Source organism: Cucurbita maxima, unplaced genomic scaffold (assembly GCF_002738345.1).
Source record: "Cucurbita maxima cultivar Rimu unplaced genomic scaffold, Cmax_1.0 Cma_Scf00060, whole genome shotgun sequence".
Lineage (NCBI taxonomy): Eukaryota > Viridiplantae > Streptophyta > Magnoliopsida > Cucurbitales > Cucurbitaceae > Cucurbita > Cucurbita maxima.
This window is the reverse complement of record NW_019272076.1, coordinates 89,130-111,082: the sequence shown is the minus strand read 5'-3', so window position 1 is coordinate 111,082 and position 21,953 is coordinate 89,130. Positions and strand designations below refer to the sequence as shown.

General features: G+C 36.0%; 2 protein-coding genes and 1 long non-coding RNA gene across 3 annotated transcripts; 1 reads left to right on the top strand and 2 right to left on the bottom strand.

The window, feature by feature from the left end:
• Positions 1 to 2,874: 2,874 nt before the first annotated feature.
• LOC111471911 lies at positions 2,875 to 20,716 on the bottom strand. The gene is made up of 4 exons (XR_002715292.1): positions 20,706 to 20,716; positions 9,934 to 9,939; positions 3,014 to 3,018; positions 2,875 to 2,953 (listed from the first exon to the last, which is right to left on the bottom strand). It is a non-coding gene; the product is annotated as an uncharacterized LOC111471911 (long non-coding RNA).
• LOC111471898 (50S ribosomal protein L25) lies at positions 5,762 to 9,051 on the top strand. The gene is made up of 6 exons (XM_023117574.1): positions 5,762 to 6,040; positions 6,108 to 6,311; positions 6,379 to 6,588; positions 7,035 to 7,079; positions 7,147 to 7,231; positions 8,469 to 9,051. The coding sequence occupies exons 1-6, from the start codon at positions 6,026 to 6,028 to the stop codon at positions 8,690 to 8,692; spliced, it is 783 nt and encodes a 260-aa protein (XP_022973342.1). The 5' UTR covers positions 5,762 to 6,025; the 3' UTR covers positions 8,693 to 9,051.
• Positions 10,532 to 12,981, bottom strand: LOC111471888 (cation/calcium exchanger 2-like). Its single transcript, XM_023117555.1, has 2 exons — positions 11,748 to 12,981; positions 10,532 to 11,546 (listed from the first exon to the last, which is right to left on the bottom strand). The coding sequence occupies exons 1-2, from the start codon at positions 12,604 to 12,606 to the stop codon at positions 10,705 to 10,707; spliced, it is 1,701 nt and encodes a 566-aa protein (XP_022973323.1). The 5' UTR covers positions 12,607 to 12,981; the 3' UTR covers positions 10,532 to 10,704.
• Positions 20,717 to 21,953: the final 1,237 nt, after the last annotated feature.

Below are 21,953 nucleotides of genomic sequence, written 5' to 3'. Positions count from 1 at the left end.
ATATCTGAAACATGATTTTCGAACTACGATTGGTTAAAATGACTGATACACTGAAATGAGTCCCTAAGCCTATTTGTTATAACCTAGATTGGTTAATTCGATTATGTTGAGTATGAGATAAGTCGATTGATTGTTTTACTTTGATTTACGTGATTTATGCTTACTTATATGCTCTATAAAGTATAAATGTGAACTTTGTTAGGGTCGCACAACAACGCACACGCTCGATCTAGATGAACACAAAGAACAGGATAGAGAAAAGTGCAAGGAGAACTCTGGCTAAAAGGATTTTTTTTTAATTGATGACTTCACGCATGTACAGTAAGAGAGAATTATAGAGAATACAGAAAGTACATTTTCAAGGCTCTACCGGACGTGATATATATATAGTTCAGTTTACTATATATAGTTTTATCAGATTTAACCATCTACTCGATGGTGTTAATATAACACATGCGGAAGCCATTTGGATCTTAGGCACTTTTAGAACATCAATTATAGTAAATAACTAGCATGTTCATAAGTATTAAAACTTAATAAATTTGAATACTAACCTTTTGTAGTTCAAATTCATTTTTCTTCACGAACCGGTTTCGAACCACCACTAGTGTCTTCTCCACTATCCTCCAATCTTAGAACGGGATTGTGGAATCCAGTAACTAAATTTGGGAGGGATTTAGTATATATGAAGAGAAAGCTTGTGAGAATTTTCTCAAGGTCTTTTTCAAGGAAGAAGACCTTCCATATACCATGATCACTCTATTTAAAGAGTCATGATTGCATGTTCATGCAAATTTGAGATCACCAAATTTCGACACTCAAATTTCACTCAAATGTTTGGGATTTTGTGGCAAGCATGCATGTTTGAGTTAACTAAATTTTAACACTCAAAATTCTACTAACATGGATTTTTCCATTAAATGGAGTCAACATTTTGAATTTCCTCATTTTAATTCAACAATTAATTTGAATAATTAATTTCAAATTAAAGTAACATTAAATGATTAATTTAAACTATTTAATTAATATTTAATATTAATTCAAATGCCAATCCCAATCAATTCCGACACATAATTCTCTCTTTTTGATTAATTTGTAAATAAAACAAAAATGTAGTTAAATATATCGTATATATGTAGCGCATATTCCCTAATTTGAATTCGAACACTTCGAACTCACTCGTCACACTATTCTATGGTTTAGTCCGATATGAACTAGCAGAGGGACCTAATGGACCTATAGATCATGAACTCCAACGATCCAAGATTAACTGGTAAAACTCATTAACCTTGTTAACCAACATTCGTTAACTACTAGGACACTCCACAATAGCCTAGCAGTTGCACTCCCCTCACTATAGATATATTTCTGTCCATTTGATATAACCATGATTAGTAAGTCGATCCTTCACAGGTTGTTCATAATTAGAGCTGGGTCAATTAGCCGTTTACCCCTGAAGTTACTTCTTGTTCCTTATGTCCCACTGATCCTCTTGTGAACAATTGGTTTGTGGTTCAACTAGTAAACCAAATTCCTCTCAGGCCAATGAGTGGGTGGGGCCCCTTGTTCAAGACCTGGAGTCAGTACTTAAGGGAACTACCTCTCTTCTATCCCTAAAAGTGGGTAGGAGCGAATTTCATCTTGCACCCCACGTCCCCAGCTATTCACCCAATCTTACCTCTGAAATGGGAGGCCTATTGAGTCGGCGAACTCGAGCCACTCTCACCCATGCAAATCTAAGGATAATTTTGAATGAACAGGAGTTCATGGTTAGCTCAGGATTAAGATCGAGTTACCTAGGTCATTGAATGAAAAGAAAATCAGTCTCAACAGTAAACGACATTATAAAGAGAGAGTGATTTTCTTCATGGTCCGATCTTATGCAATACTCATTGCATAGGACGCCCCCACTCACATGTCTCCACCTGTACAATTTAGTGATCATATTGTTTATATCATATACAAAAGTGGGCCGCATCCATAGTGTCTCCAGAATAAGGTACTCAGCCTTATCCTTATACTATAGATCATTTTGACTATATACTTGAACTTGATCCACTTTTATGTCTCTACATATCATTCAAGTAATCATACTATAGCCAGAGTGTTCTTAGTTTATTGAATTTAGATTAATGATCGTAAAGTTCACTTTATTCAATAATAACTTTATTTTAAATAGAATATGTCTTTGTTTACAAACTATTAGTTTTAGAACATAAAACCCAACACTACTATATATAGCTATTTACCATATATAGCTTTGTCGGATATAGCTTTGCCAAATATAGCTTTACCAGATATAGCTTTACCGGATATAACCGTTGACCAAGCTATAAATAAGCAACAGACTCCATAACCTAACAATTCTCCCACTTGATCTAGTCAACCAAGAATTTCATTCTCAAACGACCATGAGCATCTTCATGGCACCATATCAATTGAGGCTTTGCACAACCTCAATATTCTAACATCAACACATTTTGTCAACATGTTTGCTGGATTCTTTGCACCCTCTATCTTCTCCAAACACATCCCCATCTTTCACTAACCTGCAAGTGAAATGGTATCGTCTTCTGTGTTTTCTCTTTAAATGATAGATCGGGTTCCTTCGCCAACTGTATGACACTTTGACTATCTCTAGAAAGAGTATCTTCGTCTACTTCTTGCTCATTCTTCCAGATAGTCAGTCATCCATATCGTCTTCTTTCCAGCTTCAGCTATTGCCACGTACTCAGTCTCAGTACAACGCATTTTTGAAGCCTAGACGTCCCATCATCCATGGCTTGCTCCCACTTGGTTGTATACTCCAACTGTAGGGCCTCCTCAAAAGGTTGTGGTTCCCATTCATCAGCAACAGATAGTGAAATGAAGGTACATACATATCTGGTACTCTGATAGTACAGGATGATCTTCTCAACACCGGTTCAGGTGTCACTTGCTCTACTGCTGGTTCCTCTGAAGTTTGTTGAGTATCTGCTACAAGATCATTAGGTAATTTTTTCCGCAACTCAACCTCAACTCCCACTTGCTTTGTTGTCTTGGAACCTTGCTCCACATCTGGTTCCATTTTCAACCGCACTTTCTTCAATTCTCTGGCGGTCCTTGTGAAGCTAACTCGTTTCTGCTTGCTCATAACGTAGTTCTCACAACGACCCACATCAACAGATTTCAGACCTTCTAAAACTCCTTTCGCAGCCAGCCTCTTCATTCCTTTCGTGCTCATATGTTCGAGTCTATTGTGCCGTAGACTTGAATTTGAAGCACTCTCAGCAACAGCAGCTATGTTCATACACCCTGCAGTGGTGTATAAGGTTCCAGATTTTGAGCCACGTGCTACCACCGTAGCACCCTTCATAATCTTCCACGAACTCTTCCCTAACTTTGATCAATAGAGATCAGGTTCCTTTTGAGTCCAGGAATATATCTGACATCCTTTAATGTCCACTGATTTTCTGTCGGAGTTTTTATGCAGACATCTCCTTTTTCTTTAATCTCCAAATCTTTGTTGTCGGCAAGATACACCTTCTCAAAATTTTCAGACTTGAAATTTCTGAACAACTCTTTATTTGGAGACGAATGAAAAGATGCACCTGAATCCAAAATCCAGGATTCAATCGAACTGTCCACGCTAAGGATTAGAGCATCCCCAATGTCTTTTGTTGAATTTATAGAATCGTCATCATCTCCAGATTTGTGATTCTGCTTCCTCTTTGGTCTTGTACAACTTGTCCGAAAGTGACCTTTTTCTCCACAATTCCAACACGTTACGTTTGGTCTATTTGGAGATTTTTCTCGGTTCTTTGATTTTGATTGCCCTTTGTTTGGGCCCTTCGGTTTACTTCTTCCCCGTTGGTCAACACTGAGAGCACTACTAGATAAATTTCCAATTTCTCGTTTGCGAGTACTTTCGCTGAGAACTACATCTCGAATTTCATCAAACTTCAATTTATCAGATCCTCGCGAACTGCTGATTGCGGCAACAACAGTATCCCACGACTCGGGTAAAGATGACATCAAAATCAATGTTTTAATTTCATCCTCGAAATTAATTTCCATCGAACTCAATTGACTTATGATCATATTGAATTCATTTATATGATCAACAAAAGATCCACCTTCAGACATCTGTAGGTTGAACAATCTCCATATCAAATACACCTTGTTCATAGCCGACGGTTTTTCGTACATATTCGACAGCGCTTTCATCAGATCTGACGTTGTCTTCTCCTTAATGATGTTAAAAGCCACGTTTCTAAATAGCGTCAACTGGATCATCCCTAAGGCTTTTCGATCCTTGAGCTTCCACTGCTCCGTGGTCATGGTATTCGGCTTCACCCCCAATAGAGGTTCGTGAAGATCTTTCTGGTACAGATAATCTTCAATCTGCATCTTCCAGAAATCGAAATCGGATCCATCGAACTTCTCAATTCCAATCTTTGAACTTTCCATCTTCACAGATCGTGGTGAATTTCGCCTAGCTCTGATACCAGTTGTTAGGGTCGCACAACAACGCACACGCTCGATCTAGATGAACACAAAGAACAGGATAGAGAAAAGTGCAAGGAGAACTCTGGCTAAAAGGATTTTCTTGCACTGCTTCCGGCCTAATTTAGGGAATAATCATGGGTTTATAAGTGAGGAATACTAACTCCATTGGTATGAGGCCTTTTGAGGAAGCTCAAATCAAAGCCATGAGAGCATATGCTCAAAGTGGACAATATCATACCATTGTGGAGAGTCGTGTTCGTCTAACAAACTTTTGACTGTGATTAGGGTCTGTATGCCTTTAATGAACCAACATGTTTGCACTTTTGATTTTTGCTCGAATGATTTAACGTGTTTAGTATGACAAATGACTAAGTGTCCTATATGGTGTTTTGAGCAGAATATGGTCCAAAGATATGTGCAGACTTGAGTAGGACATGATGGATTACATGAATCGTAGAAGACTCTTAAAGATTGACCATGACGAGTTAAAAACATTTCCATATCCTTAGCAGTGCCTTGTAAGAATTATTATGGTGAACTAGCTAATTTTAGTAGCGAACATCTTGATTAGTTGGAGTTTACTTGTATACCGAGGGCATACCTAGATTGGTCCCGTTTGGTTAGGGCCTTGATATAAGAACCTAATGATAAACTTGATGAGATTCAAATGTACCGAATGTGGAAAGGAACTCACGACCTCCCAAAGGGCTCTCGCTTTGCAAACTAGCATATAGGCGAGAGGCTTTCCAAAACTTTTTTTTTTAAAGATTAAAATACTTTAATACTACTTTTGAAGTCACATATATTTTTGAAATAGGGTACTAATTACTCTTTCCCGGTCTAATAATATATATATATATATATATATATATATATATATATATATATATATATATATATTTTGTCTAAAAGTATTAACCCAACCTTTGAGAGCAGAAGACTATTAATAAAATTTTGGAAAGTTAAAAAATATTTTTTCAAACTTTAAAAAAAATTTATTGAAATGTTCGAAAATTAATTAGAAACAAATTATTAACTATTTTCATTAAAAAAAAAACTATAACTATATGGTTAATTTTAAATTTATAACTATATGGGTAATTTTTAACTTAAAACTTCTAAAAGTCCAAACATAAACTCCACGTATTTTTATTAATTAACATTTTTTTTTTAATTTTTTTAATTATTATTATTATTATTTAAATTCACATTTTTAAATGAAATTTAAACCGAAATGGAAAAGGCCCGTTAGCCCACAGCCCATATTGTGAAAAAAGCCGGAAAACAGGAGTACATCTTAACCCGCAGGTTCAGTCGACAACTCCAGCCGCCTCACCTCAAACTCTCGCTCTCATTTCACTCCAACGGCGACGGCACCAGCAGCCTGCGGCGAAGTCTCTGTCTCTGTCTCTTCAACCTCTACGGCCGTCTCGACGGAACTCACCTTCTACGAATTGATCTAAATCGGTCCAATACCCATTCAGATTTCTCCACTAAAACCCTCCCTTAAGCCCTTCCGTTCATCCCTCTCCGCCCAATGCTACGCTTCTACCACTCCCCTACTCTCTCAAGAGTCCTCCTCCTCCGGCGGTTTTCCTCCGCTGCCACCGCCATTCTACCACTCCCCTACTCTCTCAAGAGTCCTCCTCCTCCGGCGGTTTTCCTCCGCTGCCACCGCCACCGCTCCACCCCTCGATTCCGATCCCGAACCTTCATTTTCGTACTTGGAGGGTTTTCCGAAGCCAGATCCGAAGTTCGCCGAGACAATCCTCGCCATTCCGCGCTCCATCTCCGGAAAAAACATTTCCGCTAAAGAGCGCAAGGTTGGCCGCACTCCAAGCATCGTGTTCGAGCAAGAGGACGGTCAGCATGGCGGATAAAGAGCGCAAGGTTGGCCGCACTCCAAGCATCGTGTTCGAGCAAGAGGACGGTCAGCATGGCGGAAATAAGCGTCTCATATCTGTACGGACTAATCAAGTTAGGAAGCTTGTAAATCATCTAGGTCGCTCTTTCTTCCTCTCCAGGCTTTTTGATCTCGAAGTTCGGTCCGAGTTCGAATCCGGGGATATTGTTGAGAAGGTTCGGGTTTTACCTCGGAAGGTACTCCATTATCTTGTCTGGATGGACTAAATTTCGCTTTGGATTTTTCATGAAATTTCCAACTTATTGAGTTTGTGAGATGATTTATGAGGACTAAATTTCGCTTTGGATTTTTCATGAAATTTCCAACTTATTGAGTTTGTGAGATGATTTATGAGGAGGATTAGAATAATTGATTGTTTCATGGTGGTAAAGGAGCTGAGAGCATTGTGCGCACTGGAGTTTCAATCATCATTATATGTCATGTATTGTCTTGATTAATAAGAAGATAAGAAGATGGGTTTAGTTTAATTTTGTTTGTAAGTTAGTGTAAAATCTTGTGAGAATATAAGAAGATAAGAAGATGGGTTTAGTTTAATTTTGTTTGTAAGTTAGTGTAAAATCTTGTGAGAATATTTATATAATATAATGCCCATTCTGAACTTGCACCATCCATGTTTGTTCAGATTCATCTTCATGCGGGAACAGATGCACCACTTAATGTTACTTTCATAAGGGCACCTTCACACGCTTTATTAAAAGTTGATGTACCTCTTGTTTTCCGAGGGGAAGATGTACATAAGGGCACCTTCACACGCTTTATTAAAAGTTGATGTACCTCTTGTTTTCCGAGGGGAAGATGTATGTCCTGGATTGAGGAAAGGTACTGCTGCAAGACTAAGTTCCTTTTATTTGATTTTCTTTGAAGTCTATAAATGTTATGCAGTAATTTATAAGATTTGAAGATATAATAGCTTTTTGTTCGGGTGGGTTTTTGTGAGATCCCACATCGGTTGGGGAGGAGAACGAAACACCCTTTATAAGAGTGTGGAAACCTCTCTCTAGTGTTTTAAAAACCTTGAGGGGAAGCCCGAAAGGGAAGCCTAAAGAGGACAATATTTGTTTGTGGTGCGCTTGGGTTGTTATAAATGGTATCAGAGCCAGACACCCGGCGATGTGTTAGCGAGAAGGTTGAGCCCCCCGAAGGGGGGTGGACACAGGGCGGTGTGCCAGCAAAAATGTTGAATCCCGAGTGGGGTGGATTTGGGGGGTCCCACCTCAATTGGAGAAGGGAATGAGTGCTAGCGAGAACGTTGGGCCCTGAAGGGGGTGGATTGTGAGATCCCATATCGGTTGGGAGGAGAACAAAATATCCTTTATAAGGATGTGGAAATAGCAGTTGCAGTTTTAAAAACATTTAAGGGGAAACCAGAACGGGAAAGCCCATAAGGATGTGGAAATAGCAGTTGCAGTTTTAAAAACATTTAAGGGGAAACCAGAACGGGAAAGCCCAAAGAGGACAATATTTGCTAGCAGTGGGCTTGGGCCGTTACAGATTTACATTGAAACTATCATTGACATGGGATTCTTGAATTCTCCAGCTAGATGGGGTTATGGATCTAAATATGTTAATATTACCAGAATTTAGCTTCTGTTAAATTGAAACATCAGGTTTGTTTTCTGATGGATCGAGTTTAAAGGATCTAGTTTCTGTTTCTGCATTGTTCTAGCATCTTGTTTCTGATTTTGTAGGGCATTTTTATATGTACTCCTTTTCTCATTACAAAAATGTTCTAGCATCTTGTTTCTGATTTTGTAGGGCATTTTTATATGTACTCCTTTTCTCATTACAAAAAATTCAGTAAAGGAAGTACTTGCATCTTGTTTCTGCATTCTTACTTTCTGAAAAGTTTCTGGTTTACTTAAAAATGTTCTGGCATTCCTACGAAAAAATTGCAGGCGTCGATCCTGATTATGTTATCTTCAAAGGAGAGAACAATTATATTCTTACTCCAAAAAATTGCAGGCGTCGATCCTGATTATGTTATCTTCAAAGGAGAGAACAATTATATTCTTACTCCTGTAGTGAACATTTTTCTAATGTTTGAAAAATTTTACAGGATCTTATTTGAATACAATTAAGAGGACAGTTAAATACCTTTGCCCTGCCGATATTGTTCCTCCATTTATCGATGTCGATCTTAGTGAGTTAGATGTTGGCCAAAAATTGGTTATGGGTGACCTCAAGGTTCATCCTGCCTTGAAGCTTCTTCAGTCAAAGGATGAGCCTGTTTGTAAGATTGCGGGAGCCCGAGCTTCCGATCAACAAAGGAAATCAAAGTAACTCTGGACTATCAATGTCTTCTTAGTTGCTTTGGCATTAAAGCTTCTTCTGTTCAAGAAGACAAGGTTTGTAAGATTATGGGATCCAGGATCAGCCAAGAAGTCTTAATAAATCCCTCCAGATTTTGATCACCGTCGGTTTTAAATTTTTTCTCCCAATACTTTAGAAAGCCAAAGTACGTTGGTTGTTGTTGGTTCACTAGCATTTATTTGATCTCTATGTTCATGGAATGCTTGAACTCTTCTGATGAGCAAGAATATTATGATAACTTTTTAGAGGGAGTTTTTAGCTTAATTGGAGGAGGCATTTGTAACATATTATACATTATCTCCTTGAAATTGGTTTCCTGTTGCATTGGATAATGTTATTCAAGGGGCAAATGCTATTGGTTCCTAAATTTTAAGGAGCACTTGGTTGGGTTTTAGTAAGTTTTGTGGGTTTTTAAAATCAAACAATGTAGTCTATGGTCTTTGTTTGGGCGTCCCAATCAACTCGGCTTAACCGTGGCTTTTGATCCTTGGAAGATATTGGAAGGATTCATAATGAAATCATATTGGGAGGATTTTAGCTTTTTTATTTTCTTTTCGTTTTTGGGAATCAATTTGGATGATATTGATAATTTTTTTTTTTTAGTAATTAATTATTTAATCTTTAATAGTAAGTTTTACGTATAAAAGAATTGTGTTCAACAATATGGATAATGTTGAGTGTTTTATCCTAGTAAAACTATTGATACGATACTTCTTGTTATAAATGATTTGATTTATACTCCATAAATTGTTATAAATGATTTGATCTAACTAACTCAGGTAGAGATATATGAGTGAGGGTATTTAATCTATCTTCATAAATCTATTAATAAAAAAAAATAATATTTCACAGATGATCATATGTGACTAAATCTTAATTCCGAGTGAATTATGAACTTTTGCCTATTAATCGAAAAAATTAATATTTTACAGGATGATCATAAACGAGTTGAATCAAGTTAAGAATCACGAGAATAGAAGATTGAATCAATTGACAGTTTCTAGAAAGACAAACGTAGGTGATATCACTTAATTAAACTTAATTGGACCTTGTCTGTTTGATTGAATTGAATTTTCTTTTACCTTGGGACCATTTTGAGGTATTTTCCAATGAGAGTTTGATTTTCATCTAATTTCTAACTAATTGAATACTTCGATGGAATTTCCAAAATTTTATTAAGAGAGATCTAATTTTCACCGATCACTCTTCACCAATAACTATTCACTAAGAGCAATTCAGTAGTCAATAGAGAATAGCTACATCTCGTTCATCCTTTTCCGTCAAGAATCGATGTGTTTGAAGGTAAAGTTCATAGATTTTTTTGCCTTAGTTTTTTCATAGATTCGTGAATTTTTTTTGGAATTAGATTCTAAATTTTTTATATGTTACCTAAGAAAAAGATTTCTCATAACTTCTATTAAGAAGTTCATAAGAAATTTATACTCGAAGTCAAAGGTCTAGACTGATATGCACTAAGAGAATGAATTAGCTCGAGGAGTTAATCCTAAATATCTTAGAAACGAGATATGAAATTTAAACTGCCTATATGCTAGTAAGAACCTAGTAGACCTTCACGACTTCCAAGAATGACTAAGGTAGCTAGCTCTCCAAGCTATTAATAGTGTGAACGGTATTATCAGATTCTTCGTTACCCTTTCCACTTTCATACCTCTATTTTTTAGATAGACATAAGCCGATTAGGGAAATGCATCGAGACAACTAGGTGCCTCAACCTTTTGGAAATGGCTAGAGGTCTCTTAAACAAGACCTCTTTGCTATAAACCCTCTCTAGCAACATAGTTACCTTAATTGTATTCAAATATACATATAATACATCTCAACCTTCGTTGAATCTAGCTTCATTGATTCAAATTCTAATCAAAGTCAAAACTATTAAAAAAAAAACCTCATTAATTTACATAACTAACTAATTAGATTGTTTTTGTTTTGTGGTAGTAAGAGTTAGAGTGTCAAAAATGGTTCTAATGGGAAGACCCAAGAGCTTGCAACACTCTTAAGAGCAAAGAGGTCAAATAGATAGCCATAAGGCCTCCTCCCAACACTGCATCAACCCTCATCTCTCTCCCTGGCAAACTTAAAAGCGCCCATAGCAGCCCTCCTACCAATAGCCCCAATGTCTCCATCACGTAAGGGTCAGCCGGGATGGCCACCGGCTCAGGATACTTCTTCCATGAAGCGCTAACAAGGGACATCCCAAGGCCAAACAGCGTGCTGAAGATGGGGCCGGCGTAGCAGCCGGAGATGGCTATTTGGGCGCCTCGCTGCCCGCCGTTCAAGGCCATGGTCACATTGGAAACTAAATCCCCAAGAGAGTTTCCCCAAGCCAGGAAGGTCAGTCCTAGAATTGAAGGGCTTATGCCCATTATGTAGCCAAGTGAAACCAATAGGCCTAACAGTTCCTGAGCAACAATATAACTCCATGTTAAACTCATGGTGAACCCAGCTGCAAGCCATGGGAACAGCCACTTCTTTGGTGGGCTTGAATTCTCAGTTGTCACAAATGCAACAATTCCACAACTAACTCCGACCAGCAAGGCGATGATGCAGACGATTACGTTCGACCAAGACGTATCGCTCTGGTGGTGAAATGCCCATAGAAAAGCTAAGAGAATGGGAGCTAATGTCACTGAAGCAACTGCATACAGTCTACACCAGTTTTCTTCAGCAATGGTGGGAATTGTCAGCCTTCTAGGCAAGTAAAGAGGAATCTCAAGAAGGCGAAGGAAAAGAACACAACAAGGCGAAAAACTAGGACAAAAACAGACATCGTATACGTCGATTCTAACACTGTTGTCGTCGTTGTTAAGGATATTTAGTAATAAATTATAGTTTACCATATATATTATATTTTATATTTTATTATAAGTAAAATATCTAATATTTGCCTATTATCATATATATCTTTCCATTCATTGTTATTTCCATATCCTTGTAATTGATTTGATTATAAATAAGATAACTTTCACACCATTTAGGTGTGGTGGATTAATCAAACATTCACAGTCGTCATCGTCATTTTGGCCCTCAGACTCATCCTTTGGTGGCTCTTTCAAAAGGGGTTGGAAAATATCCCTTCTCAAACTCAGCCATTGGGCATGGGAGACATAAACAACCAAAACATAAACAAGATACATGGAAGAAAAGGCAAGGGAACCCCACAGATTGATATGTCCATGAAGCAATATCAAAAAAACAGACAAAAGAACCAAGAGGAGGAACAAAACATCTCTAATGAAGGCATACCTATTAACCTTAATCCGTCGAAAACGCAGCAAAATGCTTATGATTCCGACAACGACGCAGGTAACAAATGAGGCTCCACCAAGAACAGTATTCAAGCCAATATCAGTAGTTCCATCTCCCATGAAAGCAACAAGGCTGGAAAAAACATCAGGTGCGCCATTACCCAAAGAAAGCAGAGTAACACCAGCAATTGTTGGTGATAGATTCAACAATTTCGACAAACTCTCAAGGGAAGAGCAAAAGTATTCAGAAGCAGTGTTACCCAAAAGATAGAACAACACAAGAAGCCACAGAAACAACAGAGTATAGCCCAGAATGCTAAAACTTCCGTACTGACAATAGAAAACATAAAGATAATCTATATAGCCTTGGGTGTTACAAGGGTTGTTGAATTTAAGAACAGAGCACTTAGCTTCAAAGTCAGGTAGACCAATAAAATTCCGGCAATCTTCCTGAGCAGTGCCATGGAGTTTTCTGAAGCTGTTGTTAAGAACACGGAATTGGGTTTCTTCTGGAGAGTGAAATCGAATCGCTAAAAAAGCACAAGCCAGTGAGAGAAACGAGAGATTCAAGAAAATAACAAAACCCTTCTGTTTGAAGAGAGAAACTAAGAAACCCATTAAAGAAAACCAATCAACAAGCTCTGTTTCTCTCTCTATCTGTCTCAAGAACAGAGAAAATGAGGATGGTTCGTGATTCCTGGATCAGGGAAGCGAGCAATTGGCAGATACTTGAAGAAGACGACAAAATTCTTCGCCAAAATCAAAGAAGGGAAGATTTCCAGTCGAGGGATGTGGATGGTTTTGTCGTCTAAGCCAGAACGAAAGCGTAATGGAATTGAATAGACGGAGCTGCTTAATCCATAAGCGGAACAGTTTGTGGTGTTGATTTCGGGAAAGAAGAGGGTTAGCAGAAGAAATCAAAAGGGGCAGGTAAAAAGCAACAAAGAGAGTGAGAGGAAGGAATTGAAAACGGAGACGAAGCCATTGGCAAGAACCCACTTGTCAGACGTTCGGATACCATTTGTCATCGCCAGATTGGGGATTTAGGACTACGCGTTTCATACGCACAAAACCATGATTTTTAAAATGTTTGTTTTGTACAATAAATTTTATTTTTGAATTCAAAATAAAAATTTAAAAACAAAAACAACTTTCCTAGTTTTCAAAGATGAGAAAACTTTTATGGAAATGCTTTACATGGAAATGTAGATATTACAGAGGGGTTTGATTGAAAATTTATAATGGAAGATGTTTGGAAATAAGGTTCCAAAATATAATATCAATTAATTACTGGAATGTTATTAGAATTTCAAAGCATATTTTTGTTTGTCTCCCTAATTTTATGATAATTATGGACAAATTATCCATTAAATTTAGAGAGAATTATCCAAAAAAAGTTTTAAATCTGTGATTTTAGAGGGGTTTGTTTTACCACTTTGATACATGAATTTGGTTGCAAAGCATTAATCACTCCATTTTAGAGATTCAGAATTGAGTTTGCATAAAAGAATTATCAACTTTTGTATGATAAGGGAGACTACTAACAAAATTATTCAGAATTATTTATTGGAATGAGGCTAATAAGGTTTTTTTCTATCACAGTTGCTAATGCAAGTTCCAGTAATACGTATATTATGAGAAGGCTTAAATGTTAGAATTACTCGTCAAAGAAATATTACAATGAGGTGTTATGCCCACATAATTAACTTGATTGTAAATGATGACTCCATTTCTAATGTTCATATGGTAGTGAGGTATGTTAGATCATCCTCCAAGAGATTGACCAAATTTAAAAATTGTGTTCAACAATGAATGTTGAATGTAAAGCACTTAATAGTTTTGATGCGGTAACTAGATGGAATTTCACTTATTTTATGCTTGATCATACCATGAAATTAGAAGAAACCTTCAATGTATTAGACGAAAAAATTAGACTATCTTGAATATTTCAAAGAAGATGATAATGGAAACAAACAAACAAAGCCACCAACCATTGATTATTGGAAAAAAATGTTGAAGTAATAGTCAAGTTTTTAAAGGTCTTCTGTGTTGTCACTACAAAGATAAGTGGTTTTTTATATGAACTCGATAAACTTTGGAATATTCAAGAACTTTAATTGTTGGGGTATTCAAGAACTATGAATATGAACTCTATTTTAAATACTTTTAGTTCAAATATGAAGATAAAGTNAAGATGAGAAAACTTTTATGGAAATGCTTTACATGGAAATGTAGATATTACAGAGGGGTTTGATTGAAAATTTATAATGGAAGATGTTTGGAAATAAGGTTCCAAAATATAATATCAATTAATTACTGTAATGTTATTAGAATTTCAAAGCATATTTTTGTTTGTCTCCCTAATTTTATGATAATTATGGACAAATTATCCATTAAATTTAGAGAGAATTATCCAAAAAAGTTTTAAATCTGTGATTTTAGAGGGGTTTGTTTTACCACTTTGATACATGAATTTGGTTGCAAAGCATTAACTATACGGTAATCACTCCATTTTAGAGATTCAGAATTGAGTTTGCATAAAAGAATTATCAACTTTTGTACGATAAGGGAGACTACTAACAAGATTATTTAGAATTATTTATTGGAATGAGACTAATAAAGTTTTTTTCTATCACAGTTGCTAATGCAAGTTCCAGTAATACATATATTTCGTATATTATGAGAAGGCTTAAATGTTAGAATTACTCGTCAAAAAAATATTACAATGAGGTGTTATGCCCACATAATTAACTTGGTTGTAAATGATGACTCCATTTCTAATGTTCATATGGTAGTGAGGTATGTTAGATCATCCTCCAAGAGATTGACCAAATTTAAAAATTGTGTTCAACAATGAAAGTTGAATGTAAAGCACTTAATAGTTTTGATGCGGTAACTAGATGAAATTTCACTTATTTTATGCTTGATCATACCTTGAAATTAGAAGAAACCTTCAATGTATTATACGAAAAAATTAGACTATCTTGAATATTTCAAAGAAGATGATAATGGAAACAAACAAACAAACAAAGCCACCAACCATTGATTATTGGAAAAAAATGTTGAAGTATTTGTCAAATTTTTGAAGGTCTTCTATGTTGTCACTACAAAGATAAGTGGTTTTTTATATGAACTCGATAAACTTTGGAATATTCAAGAACTTTAATTGTTGGGTATTCAAGAACTATGAATATGAACTCTATTTTAAATACTTTTAGTTCAAATATGAAGATAAAGTATGATAAGTATTGGAGTTCAATTGACAGGATTAATAAGTTGATATTGTACTTGATTCTGGTACAAATTGAATTACGTATCCTTTTGCTATTCGAACATTTATGAGGATGATATAGTTAAAGTGATGACGGAGTAATATAAAAAAACATTTGATTTGTTTGTATGATTTTTACAAGTTACATGATAATACCTAAGGTGGTGGTAGTGATTATCATCAATATGAATCAAGTGCCACTCCTAGTTCTATGAATATGAATAAATTTGACGAAGTGAATTTTAGTGATTCAATATTAATATTAGCATTGTCACTCTACAAATGAAAAAAAAATATATAAGAAATTTAAATTAGAAAAAAGGACAAAAGGTAAAAGAAAAAAAAAAGAAAATTTAATTTTATTTGTAATCAAAGTTTCAAAATTCGTATATTTAGTTTCCATATATATTTTTTTTCTCCTTCATCAAATCTTGAACTTAGAACTTGAACATCTCAACCAAGAGAAGTTTTTCCTTTTCAATTTGTTGTATTAAAAAAATAAAAAATAAGTTTGATTCTTTTATAACTAAAAATGATAAATTAAAATTCTAGTTCGTAAACGTTTATGTTTGTGTACCACTCAAAATAGACAGAAAATTAAAGCAAGAATGCGTACTATTGAAAGTAGACAGAAAAATTACGCAGATGTGAAGGATTGGAGCTTAGAATTCAAGGTAGGGGACTTTGTATTCCTAAGAGTTACACCAATGAAGAGTGTTTTGAGGTTCGGGCGTTAAGGCACACTAAGTCCTTGGTTCATTGGGCCCTTCGAAATTCTTGAGCGAATTGGTCCTAATGGCATATAGACTAGCCCTACCACCCTCCCTCTTAGGTGTACACAATTCATGTAATTCACGTGTTAATGCTGAAAAAATACATGATGGACCCTATCCATGTAATAGAGTACGAGCCCCTTCAGCTTAATGAAAACTTAAGTTATAAAGAGAAGCCTATAAGAATCTTAGCTTGTGAAGGAAAGCCCTACGCAACAGGGATATCACGTTCATCAAAGTACCATGGCAGAACCATCATACTAAAGAAGAAGAAGCCACATGGGAGCAAGAGGATGAGATAAAAGACTTAGGAAGAAATTTCTTTTCAGACACTCACCTCACCTAGGACTCCTCAAAACACGCCCCATTCAGCCACACAAGCTCTCGAAGTCTACCTGTAAGAAAAGAACGAGAGAGAGAAGGCTGAAAGTTCTCCAATGAGGTCAATCCCACGAACATGACGTTGAAACGACCATCCCATATTGCTAAAAGGACCACCGGAGATTGTGCGCATACAAGGGGTAAGCTTTCTACACTTTAACAACGTCTTGCTTCGTCGGAATTTAGATTCAAGTGTTGGGTTTTGGAACCTCATGAATTTGATTGCAAAACTGTAATAACCTAAAATAATGATAATATGTATTTTGTATTTATTTGTTGTTGTGTTTGTTAATAATAATAATAATTAAAAAAAAAACAAAAAAAACGAAAATACAGCCGTTGCGTCAGCACAGCTGCTGTAAAGGAGGATGAGGGGCTGTTAAGGATATTTAGTAATAAATTATAGTATGGGCTGTTAACGATATTTAGTAATAAATTATAGTTTACCATATATATTATATTTGAATTTTATTATAAGGCAAATATCTAATATTTGCCTTATTATCATAGGTATCTTTCCATGTATTGTTATTTCCATTTATTACTATTTACATATCCTTGTAATTTATTTGATTATAAATAAGATAACTTTCACACCAATGGTTTGGTGGATTAATCAAACATTCACAGGGGCAATGAACGCGTAGGCTGGAGTTGCTAGATGGTGTGGAAGCGAATTAGGGACTTGATTAGGTTTAAAAAAAAAAAAAAAAAAAAAAGTAGCGGGGAAAGAGAGGTTGTTGCTGAGGAATCCTTTGAGGAAGGGGATACAACCACGAGCTGAATTGGACGATTATTCAAAGGTAACGAAAAATCCATATTACCAAACTTTTAAATCTCGATAGCTTGGTTCATATTGTATAATAAATTATGAAATAGGGCTTGTTAGAAACGTAATTAGGAGATCTATAAAGTTGTAGAAGAAATTAGAATGAAATCCGAGCTGAAGAGATGAAATATTGCTTTGGGACACAACGGTATTATTAAAGGAAAAGTTTGGGAAAAAATTGCAGGAAACAGAGGTTGAAGATGAGCGCGTGAGAAATTATTTTGGCTCTCGGTTTGTCCCATTCGACTCCTTTTGACTTGTTCTATCAAAATTGGTCTATACTTATGTTGAAATTGGTAAAATATAGGTCTAATAGGAAGGAATTGTGTTAGAATACCTATTAAACGTACATTCAAGGGGAAAAAGAGTTCGAAACTAAGTAGCATATCGATTTTTGAACTAGTTCTTAATTTGTTTTACAACATGCGAGTATGTTGTTTACTTGATTAAGAGCTTATTCTGTTAAAATGAGCTTTGATGATATTGAATGTTTATTGTATATCGTTATTGCTTGCCTGTGATATAAACATGATATAAATGATTACTAGAATGTTCTATGTGTTGAACATGATAAATGTACGAAAGCATGCAGTAAATGTGAGTATGTTATGCATGTTAATGGAAAGGTTATGACTTGGATATGCTTGTTGGTTGTTGAGCCGTGGCTTATTTATATGAGTATGATAGTCTACTAATTCCCGCGGAGTTCCTGGCCAACGCGCTGTGTGCTAAGTTAGGGAGCATAAGTACTCCTGACCGTTGGTATATGAGATAAACAGGCCGCCAGAGAAATTAGTAGACAGACCGTATTTGACCGAGAGCGAGTCTTACATACGATACGAATCCAAAAATTCTAGATAAGCTTATCAAAAGAGAGTCAGTAACCTAAGTTGAAGGTAGCTGAAATACCTCATTATTGAACAGATGACCCTAGTAAGAGAAACTAGGAGTAATAAAACTTAAAAACACCTGTAAAGATTAGTTATGAACTCAGGAATGATAAGCTAGTTACTTACGAATTACCCATCAAAATTATTTTTAACTTTTCTTTCCAGATTTAGATGATGCAAGCTAACCGAGAACGAGACCAACGGACTAGAGACTACTGGGAATCCATGTCTGTTTATGTAATTATGCTTTCGTGGTCAAAAATTTATTTGGTCATTTAAGATTTAAAGAGTACTAGTTTTAAATGTTTTACCGGATGTTTTTTTTTTAAATATTTTGAGATTTATGATTGGATATCAAAATTTGTTATCGTTATCAATGATACTCTTGTTAATCGTGTCGATGAGCGGGTGTTACAAAAACCTTGCCGGGAGTGAAGAGAAGGGGCCAACAGAGGAGTGGAGAAGGAAAAAGAAGGGGAAACTGACGTAGGAGTACCGTTTCAGAGGAGAGAGAAAGTCGACAGAAAAATTGCGATGAACCAGGTGAAGAACAAAGGATCCATCGAATCTGGATCCAGGTTGGTCTCAGTCCATGACCCACTATCGATTCATCAACCTCGGCCCACCTGGACCTGCAACCCAGCATCAACACGAAACTAGCCCAATCTGAGGCCCAAATCTATAGCTTCGGCCCACGCCTACGAGCAGCTCAGCACCACGCTGCGACCCGTGCGCCAGCAGCAACCCGCACCTCGACCCGACTCAGCCTGCACACATGTTACCACCCCTTGCGCCATGTGGCACACCTGTAGCGAAACACTCTCTCGACTCTAGCGGCTTGAAAAGTCTCGGCTCGCGCGGCTCTAATGGCTGAAGCTTGACTATTCAGCTCGATAAAGGGAATTTTGACTCTAAGGTAATTTTGCCCTATTTCACAAATTCATGTTACAATTACATTAGAATTGTGAAATGCTAATGAATCGAAATGGACATCCTAATAGAAAACGACTCTTAGGGTAAGGAATAGCAATAAAGAAAGTGAGAAAGTTGAAATTAAGGTTTTCTAACCTTAGTGTCTAAATGAATATTAATTTCAATTAAGCGTCTTAAACACAAACCTGCTAAATTAATTGTGTTGCCATGAAATTTTAGGAGAAGACTCCATATGTCATGATAATGTTATGTATGAAATTTGGTGACCATTAGGTTAGGATAACGGGCTAAACTAAGTGTAGGTGTAAAATGACTAAAATGCCCCCATAATTATGTACCACTAGTTTATGACCAAAGTGATCTCTAAATGAGATGAAATTTGGTGAGGAGCCTAATTTCATGGTGTAAAGGGATTACACAAAGTTACAAGGCCATTGGAACATGTTGAAGAATTAAACAAAGATTTGGGGTGGTAAAGGATTAAAAGACCAAAGTGAAAATTGGAAGATGTTTTTCAAAATCTTAAAAAACTCAAAATACTATAGAAAATTATACGAGACTCATTTATGATATTAAGGGCAAATATGCATGATTTTAAGGGGATTAAGACAACTTTGAAACGTGAACAAAGAGAAAAAGTACGAAACTACCCTCAAGACACCTTTTGAGAAATCAAGGTTTATATAAATACCAAGTGACAATATGCTTATGCTAGATTTATACCTTCAAAGAAATATTTATGATTCATGTGAATGAAGGCGTACTTGTTAAGAATTTTTCCTTAGTTGTACTTCAAGACTTAACAAAAAAAACTCTTAGAATAAAACCCGAGTTATTCTAAGATTAAAACACTTGTCGGGACGAAGTTTGAAGGGGTATATGATATAATAGTCCAATATAAATAAATAAACAAATCAACATATAAATAAATAAACAAAAAAAATTACTTTTCTTAAAAGAAAAAAACCAATTATTCCCCCTCCTTTTCACTGACCTCTCATCTCCTTTCCCAATTATCCCTTCAATCAACCTTACCCATAATAATTACCGTGGTGGCTACAGGAAAAAAAAAAAAAAAATGAAGAGAGAAGAGAGAAGAGGAGGAAAAAGAAAAATTTAACCCATAAATAGATGAGTAAATATAGCTTAAAACCAAAAATTTGGTGAGCATAACTTTTAGATTGAGTTTCCTGACATTGAGATTATGAGTGTGAACTCGAGGTGATGGCTCAATCTCGTCAGTCTCCTGAGGATGTGGCAATACATCTAAGAAATTATTCCATCGAAGATATTCTCCTCACGTCGTCTTGCCCTTTAAACCCTCTAAGATCCACACTTGGTGGAGTGAAGCAACTCGACCGAGAGGGAGAGAAGGACGTTGATCGAGCTTTTCTATGCCTAGTCCCAATTTCGATTAAAGAACTGAACTATTTTATTATTTTAAAATGCTAAACTTACTTGAAGGAGACAATGCCGAGAGAATTAAGACCTAGAGTTGTGATTGACATGCATTAGGGTGAAAGAGGTATTCATTAAAATACATGGAATTGAGGCACCACTTGCCTTTTGATGCGAATATAATTTTAAATTATAGAAATTACTCGAACATTTTTATTTTTATTTTAAAAAAATTCTCCTACTATCAAAAGTTCTAATAATACTCTTAAATTTAACTTAAAAAAAAAAAAAAAAAACTTTTATTGATAGTGTATGACGAAATTATTAGTAATTTATTTTTTAAAATATCTCTAGCTTTTCAAAAATTACATTAATACTTTTATCTTATCATGTAAAAGACAAGACGAAAGCAAATCAATGTAATAATTAAAAAAAAGTAAAAGAATAATGAAAATATGGTAAAATTTCATTCCAATTAAAATCATAGAACAAAATCCGAAAAGGCTTAAACACTATTGAAAATATAACAAAAACAAGTGTCGAGAAAGTTAATTATAAACATGGAACGAAAGGGAGTACAACGTGATTACAAATGACAATCCAAAGTAAACAAATAGGCTAATGCCACGGATAGACACCCCTATGTAATAGTGCAGCTCTTGAGCACCCCCACCACAACTAGTACTAAAAAAAAGAAAAGGGAAAAGGAATGAGTATAAAAACATCCCGTGCACCTACCTGTAGGTTCTCATTCCTTATTTAACCTAGTACGTTACCGTGGACTTTTCTTAGGGCTTAGGAAGTTCTTCCCTTACATCATCTACTTATATAGTCCCCGTCCCCTATCAAGGTGGGTTTGTCCTATGCAAACTAGTGTTTCCTCATGTTGTCTACTCATTTAGTCCCTTGCCCCTCTAAAGACGGATTTCTATGCACCTAATCATATAGTATCTCGTGCACTCTCAAGTAGGGTTTTATGGCTCTTCACCCCATTTTTACACATAATATCAATTCCTTGTGCCACCTAACTATTATAGTCCCTCGTCCCTTCTCAAGGCGGGTACGGGGTTTTTACCTATTTCTACACATAGTGGCAATTCCTTATGTTGACATTGTTTATGCGGCTAGGCTTCTCATAAGTTCTCTTGAGGTTCCTTGGGTGGTCTAGAGGTTTACTAGGTTCTTAACACTTCTAGGAAGTTTAGATCTCATCTCACTTTTCTAGGTCACTTACAGTTAGCTTCTCAGGAGTAAACTAGTCCTCAGGGTGTACTCAAGTATATACCTTTGATCGCCACTCATGATCCTAGGTCTTGGTGCACTAAAAATATTTTGACCTAGGTTAACATGTAAATCACTCTAACTGTAGTACTCTAATCTTAGCTGAGTTTGCTTAGGTATGATTTGCTAGGGAAATAGTCGTATCGATCCCCTATAGTGTAAAAAAAATATATTATATTCATTGATACATGTTTATATTGTGTTTATAA